Here is a 15,477-nt window from a genome sequence, read left to right on the forward strand (position 1 = left end):
TGCAACAATCCATGTAGCAGATGATCAGGAAGAGAACAAAAGGCCCATGAGCCACAATGCTCACCAGTAAAACCAAATTAATTTTTAAAACAACAGAATAATTTTTGTCAAGAAAAATGTCCTCAGAAAAGTTTTGTTTATTCCCCAGAAATGATTTGTTTATCACTATTTCCTTTTAAAAAATGAACATTTGATATTTACAGACTAACGCTTCAAAGCATTTAAATTTACAAATATTTTTATCAGACATGACAGGCGCGTAGCTGCCTATACGCAAGTACGCAAGTGCGTACACATCATTTTCCAAAAAAAAAAAAAAAAAAAGAAAGAGGAATAAAAGAAAAGAAGGAAAACAAGAAAGAGAGAAATTTATTCGGGGAAAAAGAGGCACTACCCGGGTTTCAAATTATTTTGCGTCTTATTGTTTCGATTCAAATTTTTTTTCAGCATGTCTGCACATTCAAATTTAGTCCTTTATAAAATCAATTCCAAAACATCTTTCAACATTCTTGAGAAAAAAATATTCTTGAACCAAAATGTTCAACTGTTAATCCGCGTAATCCTGATTATCTGGACAAATATTTGATGAAGGAAAGCGATCTAAGGGACTTTGATCGAAAGAAAAAGTTACAAAGGTTTTGGACAACTATACAAAATTTTTAATTTCCATAGAGGTAATGAATAAATGTCGTTAAACAATTTAAATTATAGTGAACAAAATAAATGATAATATAGCTTCTTTTATTGATGTTACCAATTTAAAGAATTATATTATAATTGAAGCATTCTCGAATCGTTTCAGCCATCAAATATGAAGGTAATCAAAAGACAACAACACCCCATTTATATTTTGAAATATTTAAACTCCAATGATAACGATATTATCTTGATACACTTGGAAACTTTTTCCAAAGCAATATATGCGTTCTCTTCCCGAAGTTTCAATGGAAGCAGTATAACTTAGCTAAGTCAGTAACTGTTTGCTCGATAAAAGTGATATTTAGCGAGAAAATGACTGAAAATTTTCGTAAATCCAGGAGCTTCCGGGGGCTTCGCCCCCTGGGCCCCCTCCAGGGCTTCGCCCTGGACCTACTGGGGGCCTCAAGGCGGCCCCCAGACCCCCGACCGTTTTCTGCGTACACTTCATTTCCATGCTGGCTACGCGCCTGCATGATGTTATATGGAAGAATGTCAGTTATTTTTACAGAAACAAGCTAAATCCATAGGCGTCGGAAGCAATTTGAAAGTTGGAGGGAGGGGGGCTAAACCAACAAAAAAGGTACCCCATAATTTCAATGCCTATATAATGTATATCTTTGCAAAAAAAAGTGAGGAAGGGGGGCTAAGCCCCCCCCCCCCCCCCCCGATTCCGACGCCTATGAATTCAGAGAATTTGTTTCATCTTCCTTGGACAATTTAAATTACACTTGGATTAGTGATGTCTTTATTGATAAGCAGTCTTTTCATTTTTACATCAGTGATTATATTTAGCATGTAAAAGTTAACAAAAACTCTTCGACACTTCCAAATGGCGTTTTTTGAGAAAGATTGATTAATAATTTATTTTCATACCAATAAATCTTTTGATATTTACTTGAAAAAGTATGCAGTCTGCTGGAGTAAGTGAAACTGACCATGCAATGCAAAGAATTTAGTTTTCTGATCACACATTTAAAGGATCGCTGGTATGCGTAGATACAGGAGTGGAGTGGATGTATACCGGTAGTTGAGACGTTGATAAAGGTTTGACTTATTCAACCCCACCTGCTACTTCCTAAGGCCTGGGACCCTACAGAATATAATAAAGAAGCAAAAATGAGCAAATTGGATCGCCATTTTTCGTCACACGCTAGAAAAAAAGCTGGCGTGCTATGGAAAAGGGCGAGGTGATCCGACTGTATCTGTGACGTCACTTAAACGTAACAATCAGTGTGACGCAACAATCATCACTACAACAAAAGGCGAAGAGGAGAGGCAAAACACGGAGGTAAAAGACAGTCACCCAGATATTTGTCTTTTTAGATTAATACAGCGTCATACATTAGGATATTCTGTTTCAAATACGTGTAAAAGAAATTAGGTATTTGTATCATGATAATGTGTTTTTTTTTTCTTTTCGTAGAAGTACAAAAATGATGGACTACAACGCAATTTTGGATTTCGGAGATAACCCTGTCACAGATGTAGTAAGTTCACTCAAACTCTCCTTTGTAATGTTAACATACTTAACTATTGGAGCACAAACCTTAATTTGATATTTTAAAAAAGTATATCCAATACCAAGTATTTAAGGTATTTCTGTGGTAAATTAATTACTTTATTTTATTAGCATATGAAATAATCAATAATGATCCAGATATCTGGCCAATACCCTCTTGTTTTTATATTGTCATATGGTTCCCAAATCTCTCCATAGTCAGGTGTTATTTAGAAGGACACCCCTGCTGTTTTCTAGGTTATAAAAAAATATTTCTATGTAAAAGTAACAAAAAAGATCTTGAATTTCTCTCACGAACACCCCCTTCCTCCTGGAAATACAGATTCCTTTTAAAATTGTAATCAGAATCATCTACCTGGTATCTGAAGAAAACTGGTTCAAGGAAAGACCCCCCCCAATGGGATTTTTAATTTTGCATTTATTCCTGTCCCTGTACATATGTCTTTGAGAGGCTGCTTCTTGGGAGGGGGGATGGTATGGATTTTTTTGTGGAGGTTGTTTTTGTGTTTTATTTTATTTTACTTTAGGTGGTCAAAAATGCACTCCTGTTAGATTTAGATTTTAAAGACCTTCAAGGCCTAAAGCAAGTAATAACAGTGGGGGAGGGGGGGGGGGGTTATGCACAACTTGACATTTTTAGCTCAGCTGAGCCGAAGGCTCAAGTAAGCTTTTCTGATCACATTTTGTCCGGCGTTCGTCTGTCCGTCTGTCTGCCTGTCTGTAAACTTTTCACATTTCGACTTCTTCTCAAGAACTGTTGGGCCGGTTTCAACAAACTTGCCACAAAGCATCCTTAGGTGAAGGGAATTCAAGTTTGTACAAATGAAGGGCCACGCCCTCATTCAAGGGGAGATGATTGGGAATTAAGAAAAATTTGATTGCATGCATGTTTTAAAAGTCTTCCTCTCAAGAACCACTGTGCCAGGAAAGATGAAACTTATATGCAAGCATCTTCAGGTAGTGTAGATTCAAGTTTGTTCAAATCCTGTCCCCCGGGGGTAGGGCGGGGCCACAATTGCCGACCAAAGTTTGACATAGAAACATATAGGAAAATTCTTTAAAAATTTTCTTCTCAAGAACCACTGTGCCAGGAAAAATGAAAGTTATATGGAAGCATCCTCGGGTAGTGTAGATTCAAGTTTGTTCAAATCATGACCCCCGGGGGTAGGGCGGGGTCACAAAGGCCGACCAAAGTTTTACATAGAAATATATAGGAAAATTCTTTAAAAATCTTCTTCTCAAGAACCACTGTGCCAGGAAAGATGAAACTTATTTGGAAGTATCCTGAGGTAGTGTAGATTCAAGTTTGTTCAAATCATGACCCCCGGGGGTAGGGCGGGGCCAAAATGGACGACCAAAGTTTTACATAGAAATATATAGGAAAATTCTTTTTCTCAAGAATAACAAAGTCATGATTGGTCATGGGACTACTTTTGGATTTTAACTTTTCAATAATGATCGAACCAATTTCTACTTTTTCCTCGCCACAGTGCTCAGGTGAGCGAGCGATGCGGCCCATGGGCCTCTTGTTTGGATGGACATTACAAAGTAAAAGTTCCTTGACATGCCATATAAATATTGGTATATTTAGAAGGTCATCAAAACTAACTATTGAGGGGTACATTCATTCTTCCCTTAAATCATTTTTATGCATTCTAACAAACATTTAAACTTGCTGATCAAATAAATATTTTCAGGACACAAAACTGAAGATCTTGAAGTTCAATTATTCGTGGGTCGACGCTGTGGAGGAGGAAGAGAGATGTGTGGAGGTACAGAATAGAAATTATCTATGTATAAGATATATAATAGAAATTATCTATATATAAGATATATAATAGAAATTATCTATGTTTAAGTTATATATAATAGAAATTATCTATGTATAAGTTATAAAATTGAAATCATCTATGTACAATTAATATAGTAAAAATTATCTATGATTAAATTATATAATAGAAATTATCCAATGATTAAGGTATATACCAATATAGAAATTTTCTATGTTTAAGTTACAGAATACAAATTATCTATGATTGAGTTATTAGTATAATACAAATTGTTTATGTTTAAGTTATATTATAGGAATTATTTATGCATATGATACTATTGGTAGGAAATTTATCAATGTATATGATTAATATATGGGGAATTATCTGTATTTAAGATAAATATTAGTTTACCAGTACCTTCATGTCTTTATATTAATAGAAAAATACCCCCTTTTAAGTGATTTTTTGGTTGTTATGGGTTTTTTTTTTCAAAAAGTGACAAACAAATATTGTGACAATGGATTTTGTAAGATTTTGTGTAAAAAATTAATTTGATATACATTTTCATGCTCATGTTTCATATATCCCCATTTTTTATATGGAAGGAGGAGCAAAAGCAGAAAATAGAGAAGAAAAAGTTGGAGAAAGAAATTGTAGAGAAGAAAAATGACAACACAAATGGCATCAGGTATGATCATGCAATCACTGACCCAAAAATGATTATTGTATTCCAATATGCTATATGTTCTGTTATCATTGTTTGGTGGTAATTTAATGACAGACTTTATAAAATATTGTTGTCATTTGTATTTTTGTAGAGTTGCAACACCTTTAGATTTTGGACATGAGGCAGTGAAAAACTGGGTAAGTACATGCATTTAGAATCCAGTTTGTATCTTCTCAAATATACACAACTGATATTGTTGCTAATATATTTACATTACCAATGTCTTTATCTAAAATAAAACTACAAATAAGGTAATGGCTTTATAGCCCTAGGGAAGGATATGGAGATAACGAACAGTAGTCAATATCAAAGTCCAATAAACAATACAAAATGGGAGCAGAGCAAACACGGATCTCCTAAACATCAGAGGTGGGATCAGGTGCCATGGAAGAGTGAGTATCCCCTGCTGACCGGTCACATCCGCCGTGTACTCCTTGTCGTGATCGACCGAGAAATAACGGAAAAATCCGTCGTCAATTCAGTGTATAAATACTGGACTAACAATTGGTATGAAAAATGTCAGTTAGCATATGACTCAATGACAAATTGTATTTGCTGACAAGGTCATTGTATCGAACATAGAACTTGCGATTGATTTGCTGAATAATATCCATCAGACAGGAATTCATTTTTGATAATCAATGTTATGTACAGGTACATCAAAACATTTTAGCCCAATTTTATATATTGCATGTTTTCATGCATTTAAAGAATAAATAAAACATACATGTCCACTGTATATGTACATGTTTTCTAACTTGGTTGTTCTATATTTAGGAAACAAAGCTCCAGATACTCAAGTTTAGTTATAGTTGGGCAGATCAGGTTGAAAAAGAAGAAAAAGCAGCAATTCAGGTAACATTTCTGCTAAACGAATCAATTTTCAAATTATAATACCACTCTGACATGCATTTGGGATTATTTTCATATATTTGATATGGCAACTCTGACATCCCAATTACCATTTTATTTTTGTAGGAGGCAAAACCTGCAGAGAAAAGAGTTCCAAAGGAGGAAAATAAAACAAATAATAGAAGCTTTGGAAAAACCCTGACAAAAGATGAAGCAAACTTTCTTTTGGAGGGAAATAAAACCTCTCCTAGGGGGTTAGTCACTTTTTTTTTTTAAACTTTTGACATTGTAAAATAAATATTAAAATCTTTATGGTGTTTATCAGTACCCTGCAATATTTTTCCAGTCAGTAATAATTTTTCAAGGAATAAATATCTGAGCCATAAATAATTGTATACCTCAAGGATGATGCACTTAACTTTGAAAATATGTATTTGAATTTGTTAAACTACTTTAATTTATTGCAATTAAATATATACATGATACATAAGCTTGGAAACCTACTTAACTTAATTTAATCAATTACAGGAGGCTAAAAGCTTTCATAAGAAAGCGTAAAGAAGAAGAAGAAGCCAAGGCCTGTATCAACGAGGAAAACAAAACAAAGACTTCTAGAAATGGTGGAACCCTGATAAAAGACCAGGCCATTGCAAAAAAGTCTCCTAGGGGGTTAGTCGCCTTTTTCAGTTTTTAGGTCACCTGAGTAAACTCAGGTGACCTATTGCTATCCATTGTTGTCCGTCGTCGTAAGTTGTCCGTCGTCCTTCGTGCGTTAACATTTGAACATTTTCAGCTTCTTCTCTGAAACCGCTCAACCATTTTCAACCAATTTTGGCAAAAAGCATCTATGGGTAAAGGGAAACATAAATTGTGAATTTCATGGTCCCTGCCCCCCTTGGGGCCTGGGGGGTGGGGCCAAAACCGCTAAAATAAGTACAATCTTTAAAAATCTTCTGGACATCAAGCAGTCAAACTGTTGGCAAGATTGTGATCAGCATTGAGTCCTCTACCAAAATTGTGAAATTCATGGCTCCAGGGACAGGGGTTTTAGTGCTAGGGCGGGGCTAAATAGACTGTATAGTGAAAATGCATTATTTCTTTGAAAATATTCTTCTCTGCTCCTGGGCATTAAATAACCTAACCAAGTACATAGTTATGTTGAATAAGATCGCCTCTTCCAAAATTGTGAATTTCATGAGCCCAGGATCAGGGGTTCTGGTGTTAGGGTGGGGCTCTGTTGATTATATAGTGAAAATGCATAAATTATTAAAAAATCTTCTCCTATGCTCCTGGGTATAAAACCAATGAACTATGTATATAGTTATGATGAGGAAGGATGCTTCTTCCCAATTTGTGAATTTCAAGACCCCTGGGTCAGGGATTTTGGTGTTAGGGCTGGGCTCTGTTGATTATATAGTGAAAATGCATAAATTCTTTAAAAATCTTCTCCTATGCTCCTGGGCATAAAACCAATGAACTATGTACATAGTCATGATGAGGAAGGATGCTTCTTCCTAATTTGTGAATTTCATGACCCTTGGGTCAGGGATTCTGGTGTTAGGGTGTGGCTCTATAATGATTATATTGTGAAAACGCATGAATTCCTTGGATATCTTTTCCTTTGCTCCCTGGTATAATGCCAATGATTTAACTATATATTTATAATGAAGAAAGGTGCCTGATGTTTCCAAAAGATTAATTTCAGAGCCCCTGCATTAGGGGTACTGCAGACAGGGGTAGGGGGTTACATAGTCTGAAAATAAAGTAATACTTTGAAATCTGCTCTTTGATATTAATTAACCATTTAATGATGAAATTAAATTTATGATAAAATTTCCAAAATGTTGAAATATGCGGCCCCAGGGTCAGTGGTTCTTCTGGGTTGGTGTGCACAACTGGTGGTTACAAAGTGGAAATGCATTTTCTCTCTGTTACTCTGATCTGCCTTTGGGTATTAAGTAACCAAAATAAGCATGCTAAAGTGTATAGTTATGATAAACAATGGTGCCTTTTTCAAAATAGTGAATTACGAGGCTTTTGGTTTAAAATAAGTTGTTGGAGAGTTGTTACATGTTCCTTAGGTGACCTATAAGGCCCATGGGCCTCTTGTTTTTTCAATTTTGACATTGTTAAGTAAATATATATATATATGTATAATTAAGGGTTTTTCTCCCTTTCTTTCAATTAGTACTTTGCAATATATCTATACCCCCCGCTTGAAAAGTGGGAGGGTATACTGTAATTGGGATGTCTGTCCGTCTGTACAGCAGTCCATCTAAATGTCTTTCTGTCCATCCATCTGTTACGTTTTGGGGTACCTATCTCTTATCTGAAACTCCTCATATACTACTGAGTGAAATTTAATGAAACGTTCACAGAATCTTTATGACATATTTCCAATGTCAACCTCTTATTTTAGTTTTTGATGGGATACATATTTTGGGTTTCCCATAGCAAAACATGGACACTGCCTTTTTATACATATGGGAGGCGGGGGTATCATATAGTGAGCTCATATTGCTCACAGTACATCAATCCTGATACTAAAACCTAGGAAAATATCGATATGGATTTCTGACATATAACTAAATTTTAAGCTTGCAAACTTATTTTAAATAATTTATTCATTTACAGAAAGCTAACAACATTTATCAAAAAACGCAAAGAAAGGGAACTTGCAAAGGCCTTGATTGAAAGAGAAAACATAAAGAAAGTACAGGTAAAATGATCATTTCTTTATTGGACAACTGTGATTTACTTGTTTAAGCTTTCATGAAAGCTATTTAAATGTAATAATAACCAAAGTTACAATAATAAGATTATTATTGAGTATAATACGAACAAAATGGTAAACAAACCATTTCTTCCATTATTTTAGGCTGCTGATTCCACAAAACAAAAAGATGCAGTGGATACGAAAAAGGCATTAGATCAAGAAGCATTTGGAGATGAGAAGGAATCCCCTGTTCCAGAGACTCCAACGGATTTGAAGAAAGAAAGCCATACACCGGAAGAGCTCTTGATGGATGAAAAATTAGCAACACCAATTGGAGATACCGAAGTCGTAGAAGTCAACAAGGATCTAAAGATAACACTTGAGGTATTTAAAACACAGCATTCACGTGTATTTGCAGATGAATTATGAATTACAATTAGGCAAAAGAGATTTGTAAAAATTCTTATTCATTTACACTTTTAATGTTCTTTCTATAATTTTTGAAAGTTGTTAAAATACTTTTGTTAACTATTACTTTCAGCTTTTGAATAAGGATGATAAGTATGGTGATGGTGAAGATGACATTGCTGATGATGATGATGATGACTGCTTATTTGGGCCAAGAAAGCTATTCTTCTTTGGCATAGATTATTTTAAGGTAAAGCAAATCTACATTATTTCGTAACTTTCTCAATTTGTATCATGAGACGAAAGTATTTTATTTTAATGACAATGTAATTTATGAAATTGCATCCCTTTATTGTTATCACAAATATTTCAAAGACTTCTAATCAACCAAAATGTAAAGAAATAGTCACCCCCCTACCATCATCATGTCAAACAAAGTTCATGCTATTTTAACATGGTATTTAAAAATGATTAAATTCAATTCCTCTTAAAACATTTGATTTATGACTTTTTCTTAATTTTTCATCTGATTCAGGATTCTGGAAAAGCCGTATGGGGAAAAGAAGCAAGAGACAAAGAATGCAACCGATAAAACAATGAAACTACTTTAAAAAGAATTTTTTTTCCTCTCAAAAATAAATCTACAACAGAACCAGAGGTTTTTTGTTCTTTTTAAAAGACATATGTAGAGAAGCATCATGATCATGCAAAATCTTCCATGCAGTAATGAGGCAAATCTGTATTGGATCTACATGTACTAGTATGACAAATAAAGTTCTGTATGAAAATTATCAGACATTTTGAGGACCAATTTATATTTCATTTGATATGTGTGCATAAACTCTATTGTTGAAGTAAAATTAATCTAAAGGAAAAATGAACACTTTTTTTCTATACAAAGTTGGAAAGACAAAAATATATTTATTACCATGAAGAAAATACAATTACATAAAACATTAAGTTCAAGGGCCTTATCATTTGATTATAATACGAAAATGTAATGGATCCAAAGAAGTATAAAATAAACTGACAGATGAAGCCCAAAACCGAGAGGAATCTAGCATAGGGTTTACAGTAGTGTTGTCAAAGAGTACCCTGTTAACCGTTAACCAATGGGAGTATCCGTTAGTAAAACTACTATTCAGTTACTCGAAAAAAAAAATCAAAATATAAAACCTTAGCACCACCTGTTCAAAAGTTATGACCATTAGGTTGATATTTTTAAAGGTAGGACATACTCTGGGGTCAAGGTTAAAGAGTCAAGTTTGTTGGTTTCTAAAGAAAGACCTTATCTCAAAATTTACATATAGGAAGTATACAAAATGCTGGTCCTTACTGTTCAAAAGTTATGGCCAATGTTAAAGTTTGTAAAATGTAGGTCAAACTCCAAGGTCAGGTCAAAGTTGTTGATATTCAATTAAAGGTCTTGTCACAAGGTATACATATGTGAAGTATGAAGCTGAGGTCCTTACTGTTCAAAAAGTATGGCCAAGGTTAAATTTGTTAAAAAAAAAAAAAGGTTCAAAGTTGTTGGTACTCATTGAAAGGTCTTGCCACAAAGAATACATATATGAAGTTTTATAAAGTCCTGTTATCTACTGTTCAAAAGATATGTCCAAATTAAAGTTTGGAATTTTGTGTAGAAGTGGGTCTAACTCCAAGGTCAACTTCGTGATACACAAAGAAAAGACTTGTTATAAGGAATAACATGTGATATATATGTGAAATGGGGGGGGGGGAACTTTTTTCAAGGCCACGTTCCCTTCACTTCCATTTTTTTTGCTACATTTCCTTGATATCACTTGACTGTGGTAAAAAGTGGGGGGAGGGGGGACCATCCTTTCGATGGACATTTTCTATAGTAAAGGTAATTTTAGGGGGGGGGGGAAGTGGAGGGGGCAGGCCCCCCTTGGCATCCCTGTTGCTTCGTGCCTGTACAACTGGTGGTTACAAAATGAAATTGCATTTACTCTTTCTTACTCTGATCTACCTTTGGGTATTGAGTAACCAAAGTAAGCATGCTAAGTGTATAATTATGATAAACAATGGTGCGTCTTTCAAAATTGGGAATTTCATGGCTTATTGTTTAAAACAAGAACGAACTGAGTGAAAGTTGTTACATGATACTCAGGTGACCTATAAGGTCCGTGGGCCTCTAGTTGTTATTCAAATATTATGAATCATGACCTAAGGGTCTAGGGTGGGGATACAAAAATGATTATTTTGATGAAGAAGTAAACTGAAAAAAATAATACTTAATTTACTCTGAAAATCAGGAACAAATCCTTATTGGATAATAGTTATATTAGCTTGCAGACATATTCAGGTACATTTTAATAAATTCAAGTTTTTTTTTCATTATACCTAATCAAGACTAGTGTTTAAAAGAAGCAAATTTAATAAACTAATGAGTTTTTACACGTGATAATTTTTAGCTCTAATGGTCAGAGACCAGAAGAGCTTATGCGATAGTAATGCGTCCGTCGTCCGTCTGTCTGTAAATAATTTTTCAAAACGCTACTCCTCCTACAGTTTTGGTTTGATTGAATATAACTTGGCACACAAGTAAACTACACTAAGATACATAATTCTGTGTATCGGTTTTTGATTTCGAAGAACCGTGTTGCCGTGGTTACTAAAAATAGAAATTTTTTTGAAAATCATTCAAAATGCTACTTCTCCTCGATTTAAGTCTGATTTCAATACAACTTGGCACACAAATAGACTACACTAAGATACATAGTTCTGGGTATCGGTTTTTGATTTCGATGAACGGTGTTGCCGTGGTTACTAGAAAAAGAAATTCTTTGAAAAACAATCAAAATGCTACTCCTCCTACAGTTTAAGTCTGATTTCAATATAACTTGGAACACAAGTAGACTACACTTAGATACATAATTCTGTTTATTGGTTTTTGATTTCAATGAACGGTATTGTCGTGGTTACTAAAAATATTATTTTCTGTGAAAATCATTCAGAATGCTACTTCTCCCATTTTTCAAGTCTGATTACAATATAATATGGCACATAAGTTGACTACACTATGATACATAATTTTATTTATCGGTTTTTGATTTAGATGAACGTTGTTGCCAATTACTAAAAATAGAAAATTTTTAAAAATACATTGTACATTCAAAATACTACTCCTCCTACAGTTTTTATGTCTGATTTTGATATAACTTGGCACACAAGCAGACTACACTGAGATGCATAATTATCAGTTTTGTGTTTTTGATTTTTGATTTTGATGACTTATGTTGCCATAGTAATTTAAATTGAAAATCCTGTAAAATTTTATTAAAAGCTACTCCTACAGTTGTAGTCTAATGGCAATCTTGCCTCAAAAAGAGACTTAATCAAGGATCATTATATTCTATTTATTGCTTTAAATCTTTACTGCTACTTTTCTCTTTCTTTATTATAAGTAAAAACCAGTAGAGCTACAGTCTAGACAGAGACTTCTGGTTTAGATTTTATTTTAAATCATTCTGATAAAAAAAATGCTGAAAATGTTGAATTAATCAAACAAAGACTTGTACTAGAACAGCATTAGGGATTTTTGTCAATATAATTAAAATCAAATGTTAGATCTGCGCGCGTATTGGCTAAAATCTAGTCCGAAAATCTGACGTTTTCCTATGGCACGCCAAATTCACAAAAATGAGATAAACCTAGTTTCACAATTGATAAACTAGGTTTAACGATTGTAAACTATAGTTAACGATTCGTAAACTATAATTAACGATTCGTTAAGTATAGTTTTCATCTGTAAAACTATATTTAACGGTCGTTAACTATAGTTTACGAATGATAATCTAAGTTTATCTGTCTGAATAAAGCGTTAACAATAGATTTTGTTGATAAACATAGATTCACGTTTGTAAACTATAGTTTACACTCGTAAACTATAGTTAAGAGTTGTTAATCATAGTTTCACAAATCGTGAAACTATATTTATCAGATCGTTAACTATAGTTAACGGTTTGTAAACTATAGTTTACAAATCGTGAAACTGTATTTATCAGATAATCTATGTTTTGCAATCGCAAATGATAGTTTTCGGTGTTAAGTATAGTTTACGGTTGTGAAACATAGATTATCGCGATAACTATAGTTTACAGATGTAAAATATAGATAAACGTTGTCAACTATAGTTTACAGTCCGTAAACTATAGTTTACAACCGATAAACCTAGTTAATCGATTGTGAAACTATGATTATCTCATTTTTGTGAATTTGACGTGCCATATTTTCCTGGCTTTTTTTTACGATTTTGATATTTTACATGCCTGGCATGTAAAATATCAAAATCGTAAAAAAGCCAGGAAAACGTCAGATTTTTCAGACTAGCTAAAATCTAACAACATCTTGTAGAGTGTCACGTCAGAGGTCAAATTCTATCAACAAATCAAAAAGTCGACTGCAAAATTATCGTATTTTAATTTTTTTAATATATTGAAACGAATAAGTCAATAGTTGTTGCGTATTTGATATCTGATGGGATGTTCTTAGATGATGTGTAGCGAGTATGCGAGAGGATCAATCATGCTATTTTACTTAGGTTGCGATTTTGTTAAACTATATTTATATATTTTCAGTAGATTCGAATAACTGATGAGCAGGTCAATTCAACTTGAACATGATATCATTTCTCCAAGGATGAAATAAGTATCTCTGTACTCAAGCATTGATATTTCTAAACTGAAACTGAAACCGGTCATACATGCAGACTACTGGTCCACTAAATCAAAAGTTATGGACAAGGTTAAAGTTTTTGCAGACAGACAAACAGCTAAACAGACAGACGGATGGACATGACAAAACTATATACATGTATATATCCCTGAAACTTCGTTTACGGGGGCATAAAGATACGTTTTACATAGTAAATACATAGAAAATAAATGTAATATTGTTTATAAATGTATTTTCAGGTACTGTTGGACTTGAGTTCGTAGTTATTATGCCCCCGTAAACGAAGTTTTGGGGGTATATAGTTTTTGTCTTGTCCGTCCGTCTGTCTGTCTGTCTAGTTGTCTGTATGTCTGCCTATCTGTTTGCCCGCAAAAACTTTAACCTTGCCCGTAAATTTTGATTTAGTGGAGCCATGACTTTCATATTTCACATGTGTATTCCTTGTGACAAGACATTTTGTTGGGTACCACAAAATTTGACATTTTGACATTGACCTTGGAATTTGACCCACTTTTACATGAAAATTTAAACTATTTCTTTGGCCATATCTTTTTAACAGTTTAAACCAGGACCTTTATACTTTACATATGTATTTTTTGTTGAAAGAACTTTCACTGGATGCCAACAACCTTGAACCTTTGACCTTGACCTTGTATATTTCCGTACTTGTGAAAGAACTTTAACCTTGGTAATAACTTTTGAAAGGTAAGGGATAGGGCTTTTATACTTCAAAAGTGTAATTCTCGTGAAAAGACCCTTTATTGGATGCCAAAAACTGTGACCATTTGACCTTTACCTCTGAGTTTGACCTACTTTAAAAAGCAATTACTGACCAAAACTTTTAAAGGGTTAAGGTTAGTGTTTTCATACTTTACATATTTAATCCTTGTGACAAGACCTCTCATTTGATAACAAGAACTTTGACCCTTTGACCTTGCAGTTTGACCTACTTAAAAAAAAACAACCTAGGCCATAACTTCTGAACGGTTAAGGTGAGGGCTTCCATATTTGCGTATTCTATGTGACAAGACCCTTCATTGGATACCAATTACCTTGACCTTTTAACATTGGCCTACTTTCAAATTTCACAAATGTTTTCCAGTGAGAAAACCCTATTTTTGGTACCAATTAATTAAATTTGCATTTAGCAAAAGTTTAATCTTTGCTATGTTGCCATACGGGGGCATCAGTGTTGTTTCACAAACACATCTTGTTTGGTGATCGAATTGTTTTGATTAATTTTTACAGTTTATAATTTTATATACTTTTATTGCCAGGGGTATACAAGTTTTGAAGGCCTGAGTTATTATAACCCCATTTAATAATTTAACGAGATTCACACACATATACCGGTATATGAAGCTTGGAAGTACATTGTATTTTAAAAGAACACAGTTGATTCAAAATCTGTTTTTACTGGGCACTCCACAAATTAACCAGTAATTACGGAGTAAGTATGTGATTATTCTTCTTGATTGCGACAAATATTTGGGGCTAAAAAAAGTTTCAGAAACAAGGAAGACAAGATGTGTTTGTAAAACACAAATGCCTGCGTATGGTAACATAACGAAGGTTAAGCTTTCTCAAATGTAAGACCTTTTCACAAGAAATACAAATGTGAAATATGACACACTATCACCACCTGATCAAAGGTTATGACCAAGGTTAACGTTTTTAAAGGTAAGACAAACTCTGGGGTCAAGATCAAAGGGTCAAAGTTGTTGGTTTCTAAAAATAGACATTGTCTCAAAGATTACATATGGGAAGTATAAAAGTTATGGCCCTTACCGTTCAAAAGATATAGCCAAGGTTAAGGTTTGTTATAAGTACATGTAAGTCAAACTTCAAGATCAAGTTTAAAGGGTCAAAGTTGTTGATATCCGATGGAATATCTTGTTCAAGAATTACATATGAGTAGTATGAAAGCTCTATCCCTTACTGTTTAAAAGTTATGGCTAAGGTTAAAATTTGTAAAAAGTAGGTCAAACTCCAAGGTCAAAGTGTAAAAGATGTTGATATCCTTGAAAGGTCGTTTTACAAAGATAACATTTATGAAATCTGAAAGCCCTAGCCCTTATCGTTCAAA

The 15,477-nt window shown here is 33.8% G+C and overlaps 1 protein-coding gene across 1 annotated transcript; it reads left to right on the forward strand.

The window, feature by feature from the left end:
• The first annotated feature begins 1,938 nt into the window (after nt 1-1,938).
• LOC134256164 (uncharacterized) lies at nt 1,939-9,291 on the forward strand. The gene is made up of 12 exons (XM_062738791.1): nt 1,939-1,987; nt 2,123-2,186; nt 3,916-3,990; nt 4,596-4,678; nt 4,809-4,854; nt 5,495-5,572; nt 5,696-5,823; nt 6,098-6,238; nt 8,204-8,288; nt 8,448-8,669; nt 8,827-8,943; nt 9,229-9,291. Exons 2-12 carry the CDS (start codon nt 2,133-2,135, stop codon nt 9,283-9,285), a joined length of 1,086 nt encoding a protein of 361 aa, XP_062594775.1. The 5' UTR covers nt 1,939-1,987; nt 2,123-2,132; the 3' UTR covers nt 9,286-9,291.
• The last annotated feature ends 6,186 nt before the right edge of the window (nt 9,292-15,477 follow it).

This window comes from Saccostrea cucullata, unplaced genomic scaffold (assembly GCF_032062105.1).
Source record: "Saccostrea cucullata isolate Sc308-1 unplaced genomic scaffold, CSIRO_AGI_Scuc_v1 ctg204, whole genome shotgun sequence".
Lineage (NCBI taxonomy): Eukaryota > Metazoa > Mollusca > Bivalvia > Ostreida > Ostreidae > Saccostrea > Saccostrea cuccullata.